This window comes from Bos indicus, chromosome 6 (assembly GCF_029378745.1).
Source record: "Bos indicus isolate NIAB-ARS_2022 breed Sahiwal x Tharparkar chromosome 6, NIAB-ARS_B.indTharparkar_mat_pri_1.0, whole genome shotgun sequence".
Classification (NCBI taxonomy): Eukaryota; Metazoa; Chordata; class Mammalia; order Artiodactyla; family Bovidae; genus Bos; species Bos indicus.
In genome coordinates, this window is record NC_091765.1 from 73,031,427 (window position 1) to 73,048,553 (window position 17,127).

General features: G+C 37.3%; 1 protein-coding gene across 3 annotated transcripts in view; it reads left to right on the top strand.

The window, feature by feature from the left end:
• Positions 1-16,625, top strand: part of LOC109560500 (RE1-silencing transcription factor-like) — a 148,396-nt gene extending 131,771 nt beyond the window's left edge. For all 3 annotated transcript variants that reach the window (XM_070791491.1, XM_019962812.2, XM_019962811.2), the window contains exons 2-4: positions 1,583-2,486; positions 7,130-7,213; positions 10,937-16,625. In XM_070791491.1, coding sequence (XP_070647592.1) covers positions 1,592-2,486; positions 7,130-7,213; positions 10,937-12,972 — 3,015 coding nt within the window. In that variant the 5' untranslated portion in view covers positions 1,583-1,591 and the 3' untranslated portion in view covers positions 12,973-16,625. The remainder of the gene's footprint in view (positions 1-1,582; positions 2,487-7,129; positions 7,214-10,936) is intronic.
• The last annotated feature ends 502 nt before the right edge of the window (positions 16,626-17,127 follow it).

Consider the following 17,127-nt stretch of genomic DNA (forward strand, 5'->3'; position numbering starts at 1 on the left):
ATAGTCTTGATCACTGCTTCCTGTACAATGTTAGGAACCTCTGTCCATAGTTCTTCAGGCACTCTGTGTATAAGATCTAATCCCTTGAGTCTATTTTTCACTTCCACTGTATAATCATAAGGGATTTGATTTAGGTCATACCTGAATGGTCTAGTGGTTTTCCCTACTTTCTTCAATTTCAGTCTGAATTTGGCAATAAGGAGTTCATGATCTAAGCCATAGTCAGCTCCCAGTCTTGTTTTTGCTGACTGTATAAAGCTTCTCCATCTTTGGTTGCAAAGAATATAATCAGTCTGATTTTGGTGTTGGCCATCTAATGATGTCCATGTGTAGATTCTTCTATTGTGTTGTTGGAAGAGGGTGTTTGCTATGACCAGTGTGTTCTCTTGGCAAAACTCTGTTAGCCTTTGACCTGCTTCGTTTTATACACCAAGGCCAAATTTACCTGTTACTCCAGGTATCTCTTGACTTGTAACTTTTGTATTCCAGTCCCCTATAATGAAAAGGACATCTTTTTTGTGTGTTAGTTCTAGAAGGTCTTGTAGGTCTTCATAGAAAAATAAATTAAAAAAATATATAATAATTACATTACTATATGCTTTTTGAGAAACAGCATATCAGCCCATCATACATATATGCAGTTAAAAAAAAAAACTATTTCAAATACTATGTTATGAAAATACCTTACACTATATGCCATAAAAATTTTTATGACTCATTTATTTGCATATCGGCTTGGCGACTGCGAAGCAGTCCTATCGATCGCAGTAGATTTCAGTAAAGCAGTCATATCGTTGCTTCAATGTTATCAGTGCTTTGTTATAACTGTAAATGAGTATGAATTTCTTTTTCACAATATCTTTTCTATTTTGATGACTAGTGTTAGTAATATGTATAATATCTGCAGTATTTTGTATCATACAGTATTGGTAAAAGTATTACAGGTGTAATTCATCTTGTATACAGGGAATGTAAACTGACTGTATTTATAAATACAGTACTGGAAATGTAGCCCTTATGATTTTCTTAACTTTTTCATGTATCTATTATAAAAATGCATGTGACATGCAAAATACATGTTTACTGACTTATCCTTAAGGCTTCTGGTTAACAGTAGATTATTGGTACTCTTGGTTTTTGTGGAGCCAAAAAGATGAGATTTTTAACCTCACTGGGGGTTGGTGCCTCTAACCCATTTGTACAAAGGTCAATTTAATTTTAATTAGCACTGAAAATGAAGGTTACTTACATTTTTCCACCAGAAACAGTAAAAGTGCTTAAGGGAAGGCACACCGTTGGTAGATTTGGTTGATGGATGAGTTGTGTCAAACACTTGATAGAATTTCTTGTAGGGGTTACAGAAAATTTTTTGATGACTGCAGTAAAGAGGGTTTAGACTTACAAAATGATTTTAAAGACTGACTTTCAGTAGTTAATGAAGCTGATTGAGTTTAAAGATGATGTGGGAAAATGTATTGTTTTAAGTTACAAAGAACTACAGTGATATTTTGTTTTAGACTGGTAAACGTTGTGCTTAAACTGGTGCTTTTGTGTGTTTTGTTTTGTTTTGTTTTGAATGCAGAGCACAGATATGGCCACCCAGGTAATGGGGCAGTCTTCCGGAGGAGGAGGGCTGTTCACCGGCAGTGGCACCATGGGCATGGCCTTGCCAAACGACATGTATGACTTGCCTGATCTCTCTCGAGCTGAACTGGCTGCGCCTCAGCTCATCATGTTGGCAAACGTGGCCTTAACTGGGGAAGTAAATGGCGGCTGCTGTGATTACCTGGTTGGCGAAGAAAGGCAGATGGCAGAATTGATGCCTGTTGGGGATAGCAACTTCTCAGATAGTGATGGAGAAGGACTTGAGGAGTCTCCTGAGGTGAAAGGCGAACCCAGTGGGCTGGAGAACATGGAACTGGAAAGTTTGGAACTCAGTGTTGTGCAGCCACGGCCTGTGTTTGAGGTAGCAGCTGCCTCAGAAACGTACAGCTCAAATAAAGACGTTCCTCAGGAAACACCCGTAGCAGAGGACAAGTGCAAGAACTTGAAGACCAAACCCTTCCGCTGTAAACCATGCCAGTATGAAGCAGAATCTGAAGAGCAGTTTGTGCATCACATCCGAGTTCACAGCGCCAAGAAATTTTTTGTGGAGGAAAGTGCCGAGAAGCAAGCAAAAGCCAGGGAATCCGGCTCTTCTACTGGGGAAGAGGGCGATTTCTCCAAGGGCCCCATCCGCTGTGACCGCTGTGGCTACAATACCAATCGCTATGATCACTATACTGCTCACCTGAAACATCACACCCGAGCCGGGGACAATGAGCGAGTCTACAAGTGTATCATATGCACGTACACCACAGTGAGTGAATATCACTGGAGGAAACACCTGAGAAACCATTTTCCAAGGAAAGTTTACACATGTGGAAAATGCAACTATTTTTCAGACAGAAAAAACAATTATGTTCAGCATGTTCGAACTCATACAGGTAAGAGTACCTTTCTCACTTATTAAGTGTACTGTACCCCCCAAAATGAAACAGTCTTAAAGATGTGAAGAATTTCAAACATCTCAGAAGTAAAGAGAATTAAAGATGGGTAAATCTCATCTCGGAAGTAAATTACATCTCAAAAGTAAAAAGTAAAAATGGGTACCCACAGGTACGAATCACCTATACCCAACAGTTATTGGTTGTTAATATTTTATCACATTTGACAATTCATGTTTTAAAATAACAGCTTTATTGAGATATACTCCACTTCCACACAGTTCATCCATTTAATGTTAGAATGCATTGGCTTTAGTATGTTTGCAGAATTGTGCAGCCCGTACCACAGTCAATTTTAGAACATCTTCACCCCAAAAGGAAGCACCTCTCAGTGGTTGCTCCCCATTTTCCCCAATACCCCTTGCTGCTGCTGCTGCTAAGTCACTTCAGTCGTGTCTGACTCTGTGTGACCCCATAGACGGCAGCCACCAGGCTCCCCCATCCCTGGGATTCTCCAGGCAAGAACACTGGAGTGGGTTGCCATTTCCTTCTCCAATGCAGGAAAGTGAAAAGTCAAAGTGAAGTCGCTCAGTCGTGTCCGACTCTTCACGACCCCATGGACTGCAGCCTACCAGGCTCCTCCGTCCATGGGATTTTCCAGGCAAGAGTACTGGAGTGGGGTGCCATTGCCTTCTCCGACCAATACCCCTTATTTATTCACTTGTAAATTGACTTTCAAATCTTTGTAATTAACGGGTCTTATTTTTTGAAAGCAATGTTTATAATATTGATAGTTGCAGTACATTTTCCTGGTAAGAACTGGTACCTTTGAGGACCGATTGCTGGTCTGAATAATAAGGATAGGGTAACCTAGTACTCTGCTTCTCACATCAGTAGTGAGAAGGGCTGTGGAATGCTGTTTGCATCAGATCCCATTTGCAGTGGTTGTCACTCTGCAGCACTGAACCCTAAAGTGAGTCCTAGTGAGGAGAGGAATTGATGTTGAAGTGGTAGACGTAAACAAGAAGACTTGCAGATGAAATTCCATTACAAGAAACACACGTGTAGCAAGATTTCTAAACTCCAACAGATGGCTTCTGTGTAATTTAAAGCTTAAAATCTAGTTATATAAAAGAATTTGAAATCTCTTTGGAATTTGTTATAATCTGTGATTGTCTCTAGGCTTTGCAACCATTTTATCTCAAAAGTAAAAAAGTTTCAAAATTACATGGCATAGGAAATGAGAGTAACTGGAGAATCCTACACCATTAATCACTTAAGAGTTTTAATTAAACAAACTGTTAGACTAAGGTTAGACTAAACTAACCTCACTTGCAGTATCATAAAACAAATCCCAGATACCATATACACTTTAGCCATAAGTACTTCATGTTCCTTTAACAGTCCTGTGAAAACTGGGGCCTAATTTATCATAGAATGGGCCATAATCTGTAGAGCTTTTAGGTAATCAGTGTGATATACGATGAAGTACATGACTTTTACATGTACATGTTTATGAATTTTTAAAAATTGAGGTATTATTGACAATGATGAATTTTTACAAATGTATATACTTAAAACCACCATGCAAGTCATCATAAAAAATAATACTAGTGTCTTTATCTTATTAAATTTTTTTGGGGTGTCAGTTATATTTTTGATACTTTCAAAATTGATGAGTCACTGAACAATTTAAAGATTTTCCCCAAACTCTTAAAATGTTTGAACAAAAAATTTAAATTAGTTGATTTAAGAGATTTTCAGAGTTAAGGAAAATGTAAAGAACTGGAAAAATTTCAGTTTGGTATATATTTCCAATTTCTTATGTATACTTTAACAAAAAATAAAACATAGGATCTCTACTTTTTGCCATTTCTTCTTTTTTTCTTATGGTGGTTTATTTTCATTTAATTACAATCTAGGCAACTAATTTTAATGGCTGTTTTTATATATTTCATCATTACTTAATATTTTTTCTACATTAATTTAAAGTTGATATTTCCACAATTAAGGTTATGACTTACACAGCTAACTCTGGTTGTATGTATCTCATTTCACATTTAGTGTTAAACTTATTTGATAATACTTTTTAAAAGCTCCCTCATTGCTTGTATTACCTTATTTGTGGTTTAAAAAAAATTTTTTTTGTAAGCAGTTTGTTGGTGCATAAATAGAAGGTTATTATTTTGATTATTTAAAATTTGAGAGTATCAGTGGTATAAAAGGCATGGTTCTAAAAATTGTATTTATGGAAAAATTAATTCATCGAGTGCTGAAGAGCAGAGATAAATGATCATCAGCAGGAATCCATTATTTCTTATCTCTCACTTAGGTAGCCAACTTTTCAGGTTCACTTACCAAGTCTGGTATGTTTCTTTATTGAGTGCTCAGGGTTAGGTGCTTTCTTCTACTCTGCTGCTGCTGCTGCTAAGTCGCTTCAGTTGTGTCCGACTCTGTGCGACCCCATAGACGGCAGCCCACCAGGCTCCCCCGTCCCTGGGATTCTCCAGGCAAGAATACTGGAGTGAGCTGCCATTTCCTTCTCCAGTGCATGAAAGTGAAAAGGGAAAGTGAAGTCGCTCAGTCATGTCTGACTCTTAGCGACCCCATGGACTGCAGCCTATCAGGCTCCTCCGCCCATGGGATTTTCCAGGCAAGAGTACTGGAGTGGGGTAATCGTCAGAAAAATATGCTAAGGAAAACAGGTAAGTGTTCATTGAAAGCCTAAAGTATTGTACCCAGGGTCACATACAGCTAAGATTCAAAGTTCTATATCTTTTTTATAGATAATTATTATGGTAGGGGGCTGAGGATTTTCATTTGAGTCTTCAGTAGATTTTTCATTTTGTGGTTTTGCTATCTTAACCAGTTCACAAATTCTACTTTGAAAGATGACATTTTTGCCTATACGTGTGAGTGAAAAATTAATAGTGCTTCTAGAGTATTTATGCTTGTTTTGGTGAGTGGCACAGATAGATGCAATCTATTTTGTTACGAACAATTTAAAAGTAAAGTATCTGTAGTTGATCCTATATGTTAATCTTCAGGGTATTAAATTTTTCTTAGCTTTTTTTCGTAACAACTTGACTGATACACAATTGATATACCATACAATTCACTGTGAATTGAACTGTTCAGAACACTTCATATCAATGGAATCAGGTGATACGTGGCCCCCAGTGGCTACCTTCTTTCATTTATGTTTTCAAGGTTCAGCCACATCAAGCTTACAGTACTTGTTTTCCTTTTGTTGCCAAATATTACTCTAAAATGGGTAAGCAACACTTTGTTTTTCTATTAGTTAATGGATTTTTGGATTATTTCCACTTTTTGGCTATTGTGAGTAATGCCGCTATTGCCATCCTTATGCAAGGTTTTGTGTAGACATATGTTTTTATTTTTCTTAGGTAAACATACACCTAGGAGTGGAATTGCTTAGCCATATAGTAATTATGTTTAATCATTTGAGGGACTGACAAGCTGTTTTCCAAAATGGCTGCACTATTTTACAGTCCCACCAGCACTGTATTAGGGTTGTAAATTCTCCAGAACCTAACAAGTAAATGTTAACATCTGTTATTTTGATTATAGCCATCCTGGTGGGTGTGAAATCATCTCACTGTGGTTTTGATTTACATTTCTGTTGACTAATGATATTGTGCATCTTTTCATGTGCTTGTTGGCAATTATGTATCTTTTTACAGAAATACATTTCAACATTTTTTAAGTTATCTCAGAATTCTTCCAGGCTAAAGTAGGCATCCTGTTGCCATGAGCTATTTTTGTCTAATCTACAGGTACCAGCTAATAATAGCTGGATAGTTACTAGGAACACATTTCACACTTATCACCACATTCTTTCTTTCTTTGTTTCACTTTGTCTTTTCCTTTCCTCGTTCCATGGGTTTTTTTGTTGTTTTTTGTTTTTGGCCAAGCCACGTGACATGTGGGATCTTTAGTTCCCCTACCAGGGATTGAACCTGTGCCCCCTGCAGGGGAAATATGGAGTCTTAATCAGTTGACTGCCAGGAAAGTCCCTCCTTGTCCCTTGATATTAGGTACATCTGTTGCTGTAATGCATAATATAGACAGAAGAATAACATATTTATTGAAGGCTCTATGTGTCAGGCACAGGGCTGAAGGCTATCCATGTATTATCTTAATTTAAATTCTCACAATTCTAGAAAGTGGAGGTACTGTTACTTTTATAGATAAGCAAGCTTGCCTGAGGTCCTAATTGTTATCTTGTGGCCAAAAAAATAGACAGATGTCAAGATTTTTTTAGTATCTTTTGTGGTCAACAACCCATGTGCAAAAAACACAAATTTTCTGCCTTTGAGACTTAAATTCCTTAAGTCTTAAATTCCTTAAGAATCATTGTTCTCTTATCTTCAGTTGCTGTCAGTCCCTGTGGCTTTATGAGTATAACTGGGACTTCCCTGGTGGTCCAGTGGTTAACTCCATGCTCCTAGGGCAAAGGGCATGGGTTCGATCCTTGATCTGGGAACTAAGGTCTCACATGTGGAACTGAGCAGCCAAAACCCCCCCCCCCAAAACTCAGTATTAAATAATGTACGTATTGTTAGTGAGAATTGTAATTGCCTTATTTTATCATTTGAACATTAATCACTGTATTTTTGTAGGTGAACGTCCATATAAATGTGAACTTTGTCCTTACTCAAGTTCTCAGAAGACTCATTTAACCAGGCATATGCGTACTCATTCAGGTTGGTAAAAAATGGGAACTTTTCTATCATTTTTAGTAAACTACCATTATTAAGAAGTTGTTCTATACCTGGAACTGGGTCATTTCTTATGATTTATTTTTAATGTAATTTGGTATTTATATATTTTTTAATATAAATTCAGTGTGTGGTTGCTGGGTTCCAGGGATTCCTTGTTAGTTGTTTAGTTCCTGACATTTGGTTTTGTTCTCTTGAGAATTGTTAAGGCTTCCAAAGATTGATTTACAAAAGCCAAACTTTAAAGAGTGATTGATAATCCATGATTCCAATTTATTCACTTATAATAAATATAGGACTGTAACACCTGGGAGAATTGTCCACTCTAGAACTGAAATGACCATGATCACTGTCCAGAACTGGCCCCTATTGTGAAGGTATGGAGATGGCAAAGTTAAAAAGTATTTGCGTAGGTGGTCTTGAATGGATAATTATTTCATTTTTGCCACACTGACCCTTGGGAGGTCCTGATATGATCCACAACTCTTCCTTTTCTAATTCTCAGTAGATATGTTACCATTTCATCTTGGATGAAATATTTAGAACTGGAGGGAATGCATCCGATTTGCATGTCCCTTTGTAATATTTTTGTAGGTATCATACTGGATAGTGCTTCCATCCTGCTAGCATAGGGATTCATTTTGAATATTTTCCAATTATGAGCACAGTGAATGTTTGTTAAAGGGAATTAACATCTTACTGAATTCTATCATGGACTACTTATTTTTAAGATGGAAAAATAATTTTTTCAGCAAAAACTATTTTCCTTCCACTGAGTACTTGGTGATTATTATGGAGGCACTGTTTTTTTTTGTTTTTTTTTTCTCTCTTGGCCAAGTGGCTTTCAGGATCTTAGTTCTCCAACCAGGGATCAAACCTGTGCCCACTGCAGTGGATACCTGAGGTCCTAACCACTGGGCCACCAGTGAATTCCCTGAAGGCACTATTTTTAATAGCTGGGTCATTTGAAACATTATGGTTTGAGAGTCTTTTTGTGAAGTTTAGAATAATTTTTTTTTATTTTTTGTTATTTTTATTTATTTATGTTTTGGCTGCAGTGGGTCTTTGTTGCTGCACTTGGGCTTTCTCTAGTTGCAGCGAGCAGGGGCTACTCTTTGTTGTGGTGCATGGACTTCAGTAATTGTGGCACATGAGCTGAGTAGCTCTGCGGCATGTGGGATCATCCCAGACTGGGGATCAAACTGGTGTCCTTTGTGTGTTGCAAGACAGATTCTTAACCACTGGACCACCAGGGAAGCCCTAGAATAACTTTTTAAACATATTTTATTAAGGTTTAATTTACCCACACAAAAATGCATACGTGTTAGGCATATAGGTCAGTGATTTTATGTATGCTTTCTCTTGTTTGACCGCCATTTTGGTGTAGACATGAAATGTTTCTACTACCCTTAGAAAAGTTCCCTCCTTACCCTTTCTAGTCAGTACTCCCATATTCTTCCATCAAGTGATACTCTGATTTCTATTAAAGATTTAACATCCTTCTGTAAAATGTTTTTGAGAGTCATTCCATGCTGCGTTATCAGAATGTTGTGTTTATTGCTGAGTAGTACACCCCTATTACTCTTGAGTTAAAAGGTCCCTTGTTATTCTATCTGGGCTCTACTTGATAAGAATGTGTATAAGCTTGTAAAACTCTCTTGAATTTGCCTTACATTTATAAATTAATTTGGGAAGAATAAAACAGACACCTGGCACATTTATAAAGATGAAAAACAGGTAGAAATTTTTACTAGAACTGGAAAAGGAAATTAAGTTAAAACTGTTGGTACAGGGCAAAATAATTTTCATTCAGCTAGGTATTAGTAAACTAGTCAACTTGATGAATTGATCTTCCAGTGCAACAGATTTAATGGCAATAAAGCAAAAATAGGGGTGGGGTGAATGAAGCAAATAAATGATGCCATTGGAACAGAGTACTAGGAACTCCATTTCTTCATCATTTCACAGGTGGATGCTTGCATCTTGCTTGATGCTGGCTATGAAAATGCTCTGATTCATTAGGGCTTAAAAGTGGTGACATTTTCTTTATAATTCTTTTAAGAGCACAAATATTTTCCTAACGAGATCAGCTTCATTCATCAGCTCTTTGTTTACTCAAAGGTAAGGTTTATATAGTAAGGCAGGATAAGCACCTGAAATCTTCCTTTGTGTTCTATAATATACCAGTTCATTCCAAAAGTCATAAATTACAGGTAATATGTATTGACTGTTTGGCCATATGTTCTACACTAAGTGCTTTATATGGATTAGATTATTTATAGCTTAAAACATAAGAATAGTTTAGTTAAGATGAGGAAATAGAGCCTTAGAGAGTTTTCAGTACCTTGCTTAAGACCTCACAGTAAGTTGCAGAGCCCGTACTTGATCCCTGTAGGTATTCTTACTGTAGAACAAGTTCTTAACCGTTATGTCACATATCTTGTTTCTGCCATTCTGTTTCTTTATATATTAAGTAGATGTTTGTCTCCATTGAAGTCATTCAATGGAAAGGACAAGAAAGGGCCAAGTGGAGAGTAATGTAGCCTGTTGTTAGAAACCTCCCTTTATGAATCTGTTACTGGACTAATGTGGAAAAGAGCTTATAGTTTGACATACTTGGATAAGTTTTTGTTTTTGTGGTCAAGTATTCTGTAATCAGATATCTTCTAATCTGTAAAGCTTACTATCTATGGTTTTACTTAATGTCTGAGTAGTTTTGCTTTACGAAAAAATTTAATAAGATTTTACGTGAATTTGAGAATGTTGAGAGATGAATTTTCATAAATGTCAATTTCCATTTTTCTGCTATGCATTCCATTGGACCAGTGGGGTATGGATACCGTTTGGTAATATTTGCTAGAGTGTGATCTAGATGGGTATGTATTCAGGTAGAATGAGTTAAATCTTATGCCTTTAATTTGGGAGTGGGAGGGCTTCTGGTCTTGTATGTGCCTGTGATTATAACTTGTGCTTATTTTATATGCCATATCTATTTGTATACCCCTGGTTTCTTTGCTTATTCGTTAGAAGAAAGTGGGAGAAAATCTAGAAAGGATTTCTGACTTTTTATACTTTGCTGTAGAATAGCAGCTCTGGCAGTGGAAAAATTTGCTGAGTGAAATCTGATTCAACTCTGCTATGATGGACAAAGGGTCAAAGCATTGTTGTAAAGCTTTCACATAAAGGTCGGGGAGTGTGGCCTAGAGTATGAAGTATTACTTCTGAAGTCTCAAGGTTTATCTTAAATGTACGGGAATTTTATGTTCTGCTCCTTTATACATTTGTTTGAACTACATAAAAACGTTAATATGTTACCTTTTTGAGTGCCTTTGCCCAAGAATTAGCATCAAGAGCCTAAGTCACTTTTTTAGTAATTGTATATTTCTTGATGTACCTGTGTTCTTTAAGAGTGTTTGAGCTAACCTGATGAACTTTTTAGAAGATGATTAAGATAATTATTCCTTTGCTTAGGATGAGAATCAGAAGTCAAGGGATAGAGGAAAGATATACAAATAAATACGAAAGATATACAAATAAATATGGTAAATATAAATTGCATGATAAAGTCTTTATGAAATAGTTTTGGTGGTTTTATTTTATTTATCTATATCTATATCTATATCCCCACTTCTTGGTGAGCATATTTGAATAAACCTTGAATTCATTTCTTAATGTGTGCCTTCTGTAACATCTCTTGTCTACCTTCAGGTGAGAAGCCATTTAAGTGTGACCAGTGCAGTTATGTGGCCTCTAATCAACATGAAGTAACCCGCCACGCAAGACAGGTTCACAATGGGCCTAAACCTCTTAACTGCCCACACTGTGACTATAAAACAGCAGACAGAAGTAACTTCAAAAAACATGTGGAGCTACATGTTAATCCACGGCAGTTCAACTGCCCTGTATGTGACTACGCAGCTTCCAAGAAGTGTAATCTGCAGTATCATTTCAAATCTAAGCATCCTACTTGTCCTAATAAAACCATGGATGTCTCAAAGGTGAAACTAAAGAAAACCAAGAAGCGAGAGGCTGACTTGCCTGATAACAAACTCACCAGTGAGAAAACAGAAACAGAGCAGACAAAAGGAAAAGGGGATGTGACTGGGAAGAAAAATGAGAGGTCTGTAAAAGCGGAGAAGAAAGATAATGTTTCAAAAGAGAAAAAGCCTTGTAGTAATGCCTCAAGCCAAGTGACCACCAGAACGCGCAAATCGGCCATGGAAGGTAAAGAAGTGGATGTGTCCCCGGGAAACTGTTCAGAAAAAAGCTGCAAAAGCAAGAAAAGCAAAAGGAAGGTGGAAGCTGAAGCCCTTCCCTTACAAGAGCCTGTTAATGATGAGGAACCTGTGACAAAAAAGAAAAGGAAGGCAGAAAGCAAATCCAAAAATAGCCAGGAAGTGCCAAAGGGTGACAGCAAAGTAGAGGAGAATAAAAAGCAAAACATTTGCGTGAAAAACAGTACAAAGAAGAAAACTGTGAGAAGTAAATCATGTAAGAAAAGCAGCCAGCCTGCTCAGAGGCGGCCCACTCAGATGGAGTCTGCTCAGGTGGGGTGTGTTCAGACGGAGCCGCTGCCGCCTCCTTCTCCTCCCCCTCCCCCTCCCGTGGGGTGTGGTGAGGTCGAGGTTGTCCAGAAGGGGCCTGTTCCCATGGAGCCATCTCCTCCCATGGAGCCATCTCCTCCCATGGAGCCTGTTCAGGTGACCCCTGTTGAGATGGAGCCTTCTCCTCCTCTTCCTCCTCCTCCCCCAGAGCCTGCTCAGGTGGGATCTGTTCAGGTAGAGCCTCCTCCCCCGCCTCCCCCTGTGGGGGATGCTGAGATCGAGGTTGTTCAGAAGGGGCCTGTTGAGACAGAGCCTCCTCCTCCCATGGAGCCGATCCCCAGAAGGTCTCCTCGCAAAGATAATAGAAAGGAAAAGTCCAGCATGCTGAGTGAAATGGCACGGAAGGAGCAAGTCCTTATTGAGGTTGGCTTAGTGCCTGTTAAAGACAAGCAGCTTCTAAAAGAAAGTGCCAGTGCACAGGATCTCTTCCCACCATCACCACCCCTGCCAAAGGAAAGCTTAAAGGGGGAAGAATCGAAAGACCAAAATTTGTTCCCTGCAGGCGAAGGAAATGAAGAAGCCCCTCTTCAAAAAGTGGAAGCAGAAGAGGCAGGTAAGAGTCTGGCTGGTGTTGCTGCTGTTATCAAGGAATCTGCCAACACTTCATCCTCTGAAGAAAACTTGAATATGCCAGAGGGTGAAACTTCAGAGGATAAACATCAAGCTGAAGCTATGCTCTGTGAAATGGAGATGGACACTGATGAGAAGAAAGCAGAGAATTTCCCCAGCAGAGACTCGGCAGTTGAAGAACCAGTTTCACCACCACTTTCTGCTCTACCGCTAGAAAAACATGAAGCCGTGTCCACAACTGCTGTGGCCTCACCTCCTGTCACCGTGGCAGTAAACGAGTCTCAGGAAATGGATGAAGACGAAGGCATCCACAGTCATGATGGAAGTGACCTAAGTGACAACACGTCAGAGGACAGTGACGATTCTGGATTGAACGGTGCTCGGCCAGTTCCACAAGAGACCAGTGGGAAAGATGGAAAGGATGCCTTGGCTGTCAAAGTGGCCGCGGGAGATTTCGTTTGTATCTTCTGTGATCGTTCTTTTCGAAAGGAAAAGGATTACAGCAAACACCTCAATCGCCATTTGGTTAATGTATACTTCCTTGAAAAGGCAGCTCAAGGGCAGGAGTAATGAAACTCTGGTCAAGGCTTCAGTTCTTAGTGTATAAGGTCTCTGACATTTTATATTCATTTGGAGTAGTAGACAGCCTTTTGTTTTTAAAATTAATTACTGTCCAATCTTGATTTTTAAGTCCCACTCTTTTTCTTGGACTCCGTGTACCTACTGATGTACACATTTTAGCAAATCCAAGGGAGTTATTGTAGCAGACATCTAAATCTGTGAGCTTTTTTTTTTTTTAATCTGTTTTTGCTTTTAATTGAACTAAGGTGGCCAAGGTCGTATTAGAGCAATCTGTCAATTTGTTCAGCTATATAACTTAATCAGTTTTTTCCTCATGTCTGTGTTCCTGTTTCACTTTAGTTTATTCTTCGTTTATAGCCCTATAAAAATTGGCTTACTTAAATAGCAAATGACTTGAAGAATTTGCCTGCTTTATATAAAGTTAGCACTTTAAAATTGTTCTAGCGATAAGAAGAGAGACATTGAATTTGAAGAGAAATTCTCCCAACAATGGATGTTCTATCAATCCAGGTATTTACCTTCCTGAATTTTGATCAAAAATGTATGTTTATTTGTGTATGTGTTAATTGTCATAAAAACAATGATTTTGGTGGGTTTTTTTGTTTTTGTTTTGGTGCTTTAATGCCTTAAGATGTTGCACATTGTTTTTTTTTTAACCTATGCAGTTAAATTTTTTCTAGAAATAGCATTTGCATTGTAATACTTTATATATGCATGTTTATTTTGATCTCTCTGGAGGGATGCTTTTTAGTCTTGTTTGCAAAAGGGGCAGTTTTCTTTTTCCTTGCCGCAGTTGTCTTTTTTGCAGAATAGTAGTCTGTGCAAATTTGTGAGCAAAATGAAAGATGGAGTTTAGTCCATTGATTTTGATTTTAACATCTATGCCAGAATCTGTATTTCATATAAGTTATTTATTTTAAATTGATGTAGTGAGTTCACACCTTTCAGTTTGAACTTTGCAGTAACTAAACCACTAGATCTATGTTGAATGGATTTTTATCTCAAATACCAACCATAAGTAAACTTTTTGGCCTGTCTTAGTACATCTACTTCCTCAATGTGTGGTGTTAAGTTGTATCTTATAGGAAACCTCTTTTCCTAGATGGTTGGTGTTTATTTATATGTCTGCTCCGCTGAATAAAGAACTATAATTTTAATTTGGAAGCTGCAAATCTGGAACTAGGAGGCATAATTACTCCTTCAAGTTACACAGAGTATCAGTTTGTGAGATTCCAAAGCCATAGCAATTATACAGAAATCCTAGGATGAGAAAGGTAGTATGACTGCTGGTAGACCAGCTGCTCCTTCCTGTGAATATAGTGAAAAAGGCTGGTGAAAAACTGAAGTTCGGTCCAGATTAAAAAATCACACTTTCTCAGGGATCTCCTCCAACTAGTGGGTGTCCTGGCTATTATCAGGACAGCCTTTTGCTACAGCTGAGGCCCCAAATGAATAGCTATTTTGGTGTTCCTGCAGGACCACTTTGTATGGAAAAGAGTATGTGCCCCAAACTTGCTGGTAGGTTCTTTGGCCAGTCACCAAAGAATATGAAAGAATCTAACATAGGTTTTTTGTTTTTCCTTGTAAAATAAAGTATGATTCCAGTAAGGAACCTTGATTCTTCTTATCCTCCCAGGTTCTTTTCTGAAGTAATCACTTTATATATTGTTTGTTTTCTTCTGTTTGGTGGATCTCTGAGGCAGGTTTCAGGGTTTGGCAATGCAACATGAAAAATTAGGAAAAAGTATTAAACTGTGTGTGGAAAACTAGTTATTCTGAGAGTGGGTGTTTAAGGCAAAGGACATTTGAACTTGGAATTGACTGGGAGGCCAAAGATTTAAAGAAGCAGAAAATTTTCTCAAGATATGAGTAAGTTGTGTATTACTGTTGTGTGTTTTCTGTACATAATAGGGATTTGTAAATGATGTTGAATTCTAGGTGAATTCTCAGCTCCGACAATCATTGTCAAACAGATCAAGCTGCAGATATTTATGTTTTAAAACTTAAATTATAAAGCTAGTTAAACCTTTCTAACAACTAGATTTAATGTTCACTAGTGCATTTTATATTAAAACGTTACCTTTTCCAGTACATACAGAAATATTCATATTAAGTACAAATTGGAGATTGGGAATCAGTTTGGATTCTTTGATACCTCAAAAGAAAAAAAATTGACTCCTGGGGAATTGAACGTATTTTCTTATCTAGATTTTAAGACTAGAATGCCAAAACCAAAAATACAAAAGAAATTAAAACCCCTCATTAAAGTGATTTGTGAAAACATTGTTACTGGAAATTGAATGGACTTGAGGCCTTTCCTCCAGAAAACAAGGACTTGTTTGTCAGGCCTATATTAGGTTCTGAACCTTAGTGCCATGTATTTGTTCTTATTGAAAATCATTTGATTAAAAAATTTGTTTCATTGAAAAGTGTATTAGTAATATGAACTTCTGGTCTAGTTCTTCCATTTGAAAAATGTGCTGTTTGCATGGGACTATTTGAATCTTTTTTTTTTTCTCAGTTTCCCTTCCACTGGATAGGATTGAAGCTAGACTTTTCCCTTTTGATAAAGGAATAAAAAGTAAACATGTTGTTTGTAAACTGATGTTTAGTATTAAAGGTTGAAATACTTAGAATACCTTTATAAGCCTAATCCTAGGTAGCTTTGTAAAATATATCTCTTACTTGTCTTCTGAACCTATATTCACATTGCTTTTCAGGATATTTTAAGTTTTTTTCCTCTTTTCAGAGCTGCTTCATTAAGGCTTTTTTTTTTTTTTTTTTTTAATTGAAGTGTAATTCATAAAGAGCTACTCTTTCTTTTTTTTTTTTTTTTAATTAGACTTCTTTTTAACTATTGCCGGATGTTTTGCTCTAGTCTTCCAAGAAAGGCCATTTTATTTTTTAGTCACTTCTAAAGTCACATGGTCTTTAACTTTGGGGACTCTTGCATCTGAGTGCTAATTCAGATTTAAGCCTAAGTAACCTCATTGCCTCTCACCCCAAGAATGTTGACAATGGAAGAAATACTTTGCTGTAGTTCTGGACTAAAAAGCTGGGGAAGAAACTTCATTTTCTTTTTTGCACAAATCAGAAAAACAGCTACTGTGCAGAGTTTTCTTTTTGACTTCAGCTGATGAACTGGATTGATAGAGTTAATTCAGATTTAAGAGATTATCTGAATCTTGGTTTGAATAGATTTGGGATCTGCATGTAATATTAACTAGATCAGATAGCTTTTTTATATTTTCACATGTATACATAGGCTCTCCCTACCCTTGTCAACGTCATTAGTTATTGAACTTTGTGAACTGGCATTGAAACATTACAGCAATGTTTTGTTGTACCAGTTGTATAAACTTTTACAGTGCAATACGTGGTATTTTTCAGAGACAAACCAAAGGTTTATTTCTCAAGGTTCCTGCTGTTTGCTTTAGCAGCATTTGATGGAGAATCTTTTATATACATTTTTAATAGATGAAAAACCAGATTGCAAATCCTTTTTATTGTTTTTGTTTTTTGAAGCAAACCATGTACCAGGTTTTTGGTCCCAATTGTGTAGGATAAGTTAAATTGCATTCTATTAATCCATATGAGTGTATTTCTGTAAGCATAGTAATGTTGAAATAAAGTTTTAAAAAGCATGTTATGCCTTTGTTTATTTGTGGTACATCAAATGTTAAGGAGCCCAAATTTGTTTGGCTGGAACTAGAAGTAAATTAATAATTCTCAAAACATTTTCACTCTGATAACCCAGGGTAAATAGAAAGGTACTGAAAATCTCTGGGGATAACCAGTCTGTGGGTAGAAGTCCAAAGCCTCTCTTCCTATATCTGCTTTCTGGGAAGTGGGTATGTAGTAGGAAGGGGAGAAACAACCTGAAGACAATTTATAGGAAATTATATACTTCCCAATCACAGGTCCCTTAACAGTCATCATCTACATGTCTGTTCTCAGTAGTAAGCCTGCTATCAGTAAATATTCACTCATTGGAAAAAGATGCATTGAACAGAAAATAAGATGAGTTACACTGAGTGCTAGGGCACTATTTTGACTCTAATTTTACTCTAATGGAAGTCTGAGAAGGAAATGAAGTCCAAGGGAAAGTGATAAGCCATATTATAAGGTTCTGCTTCCTATGTT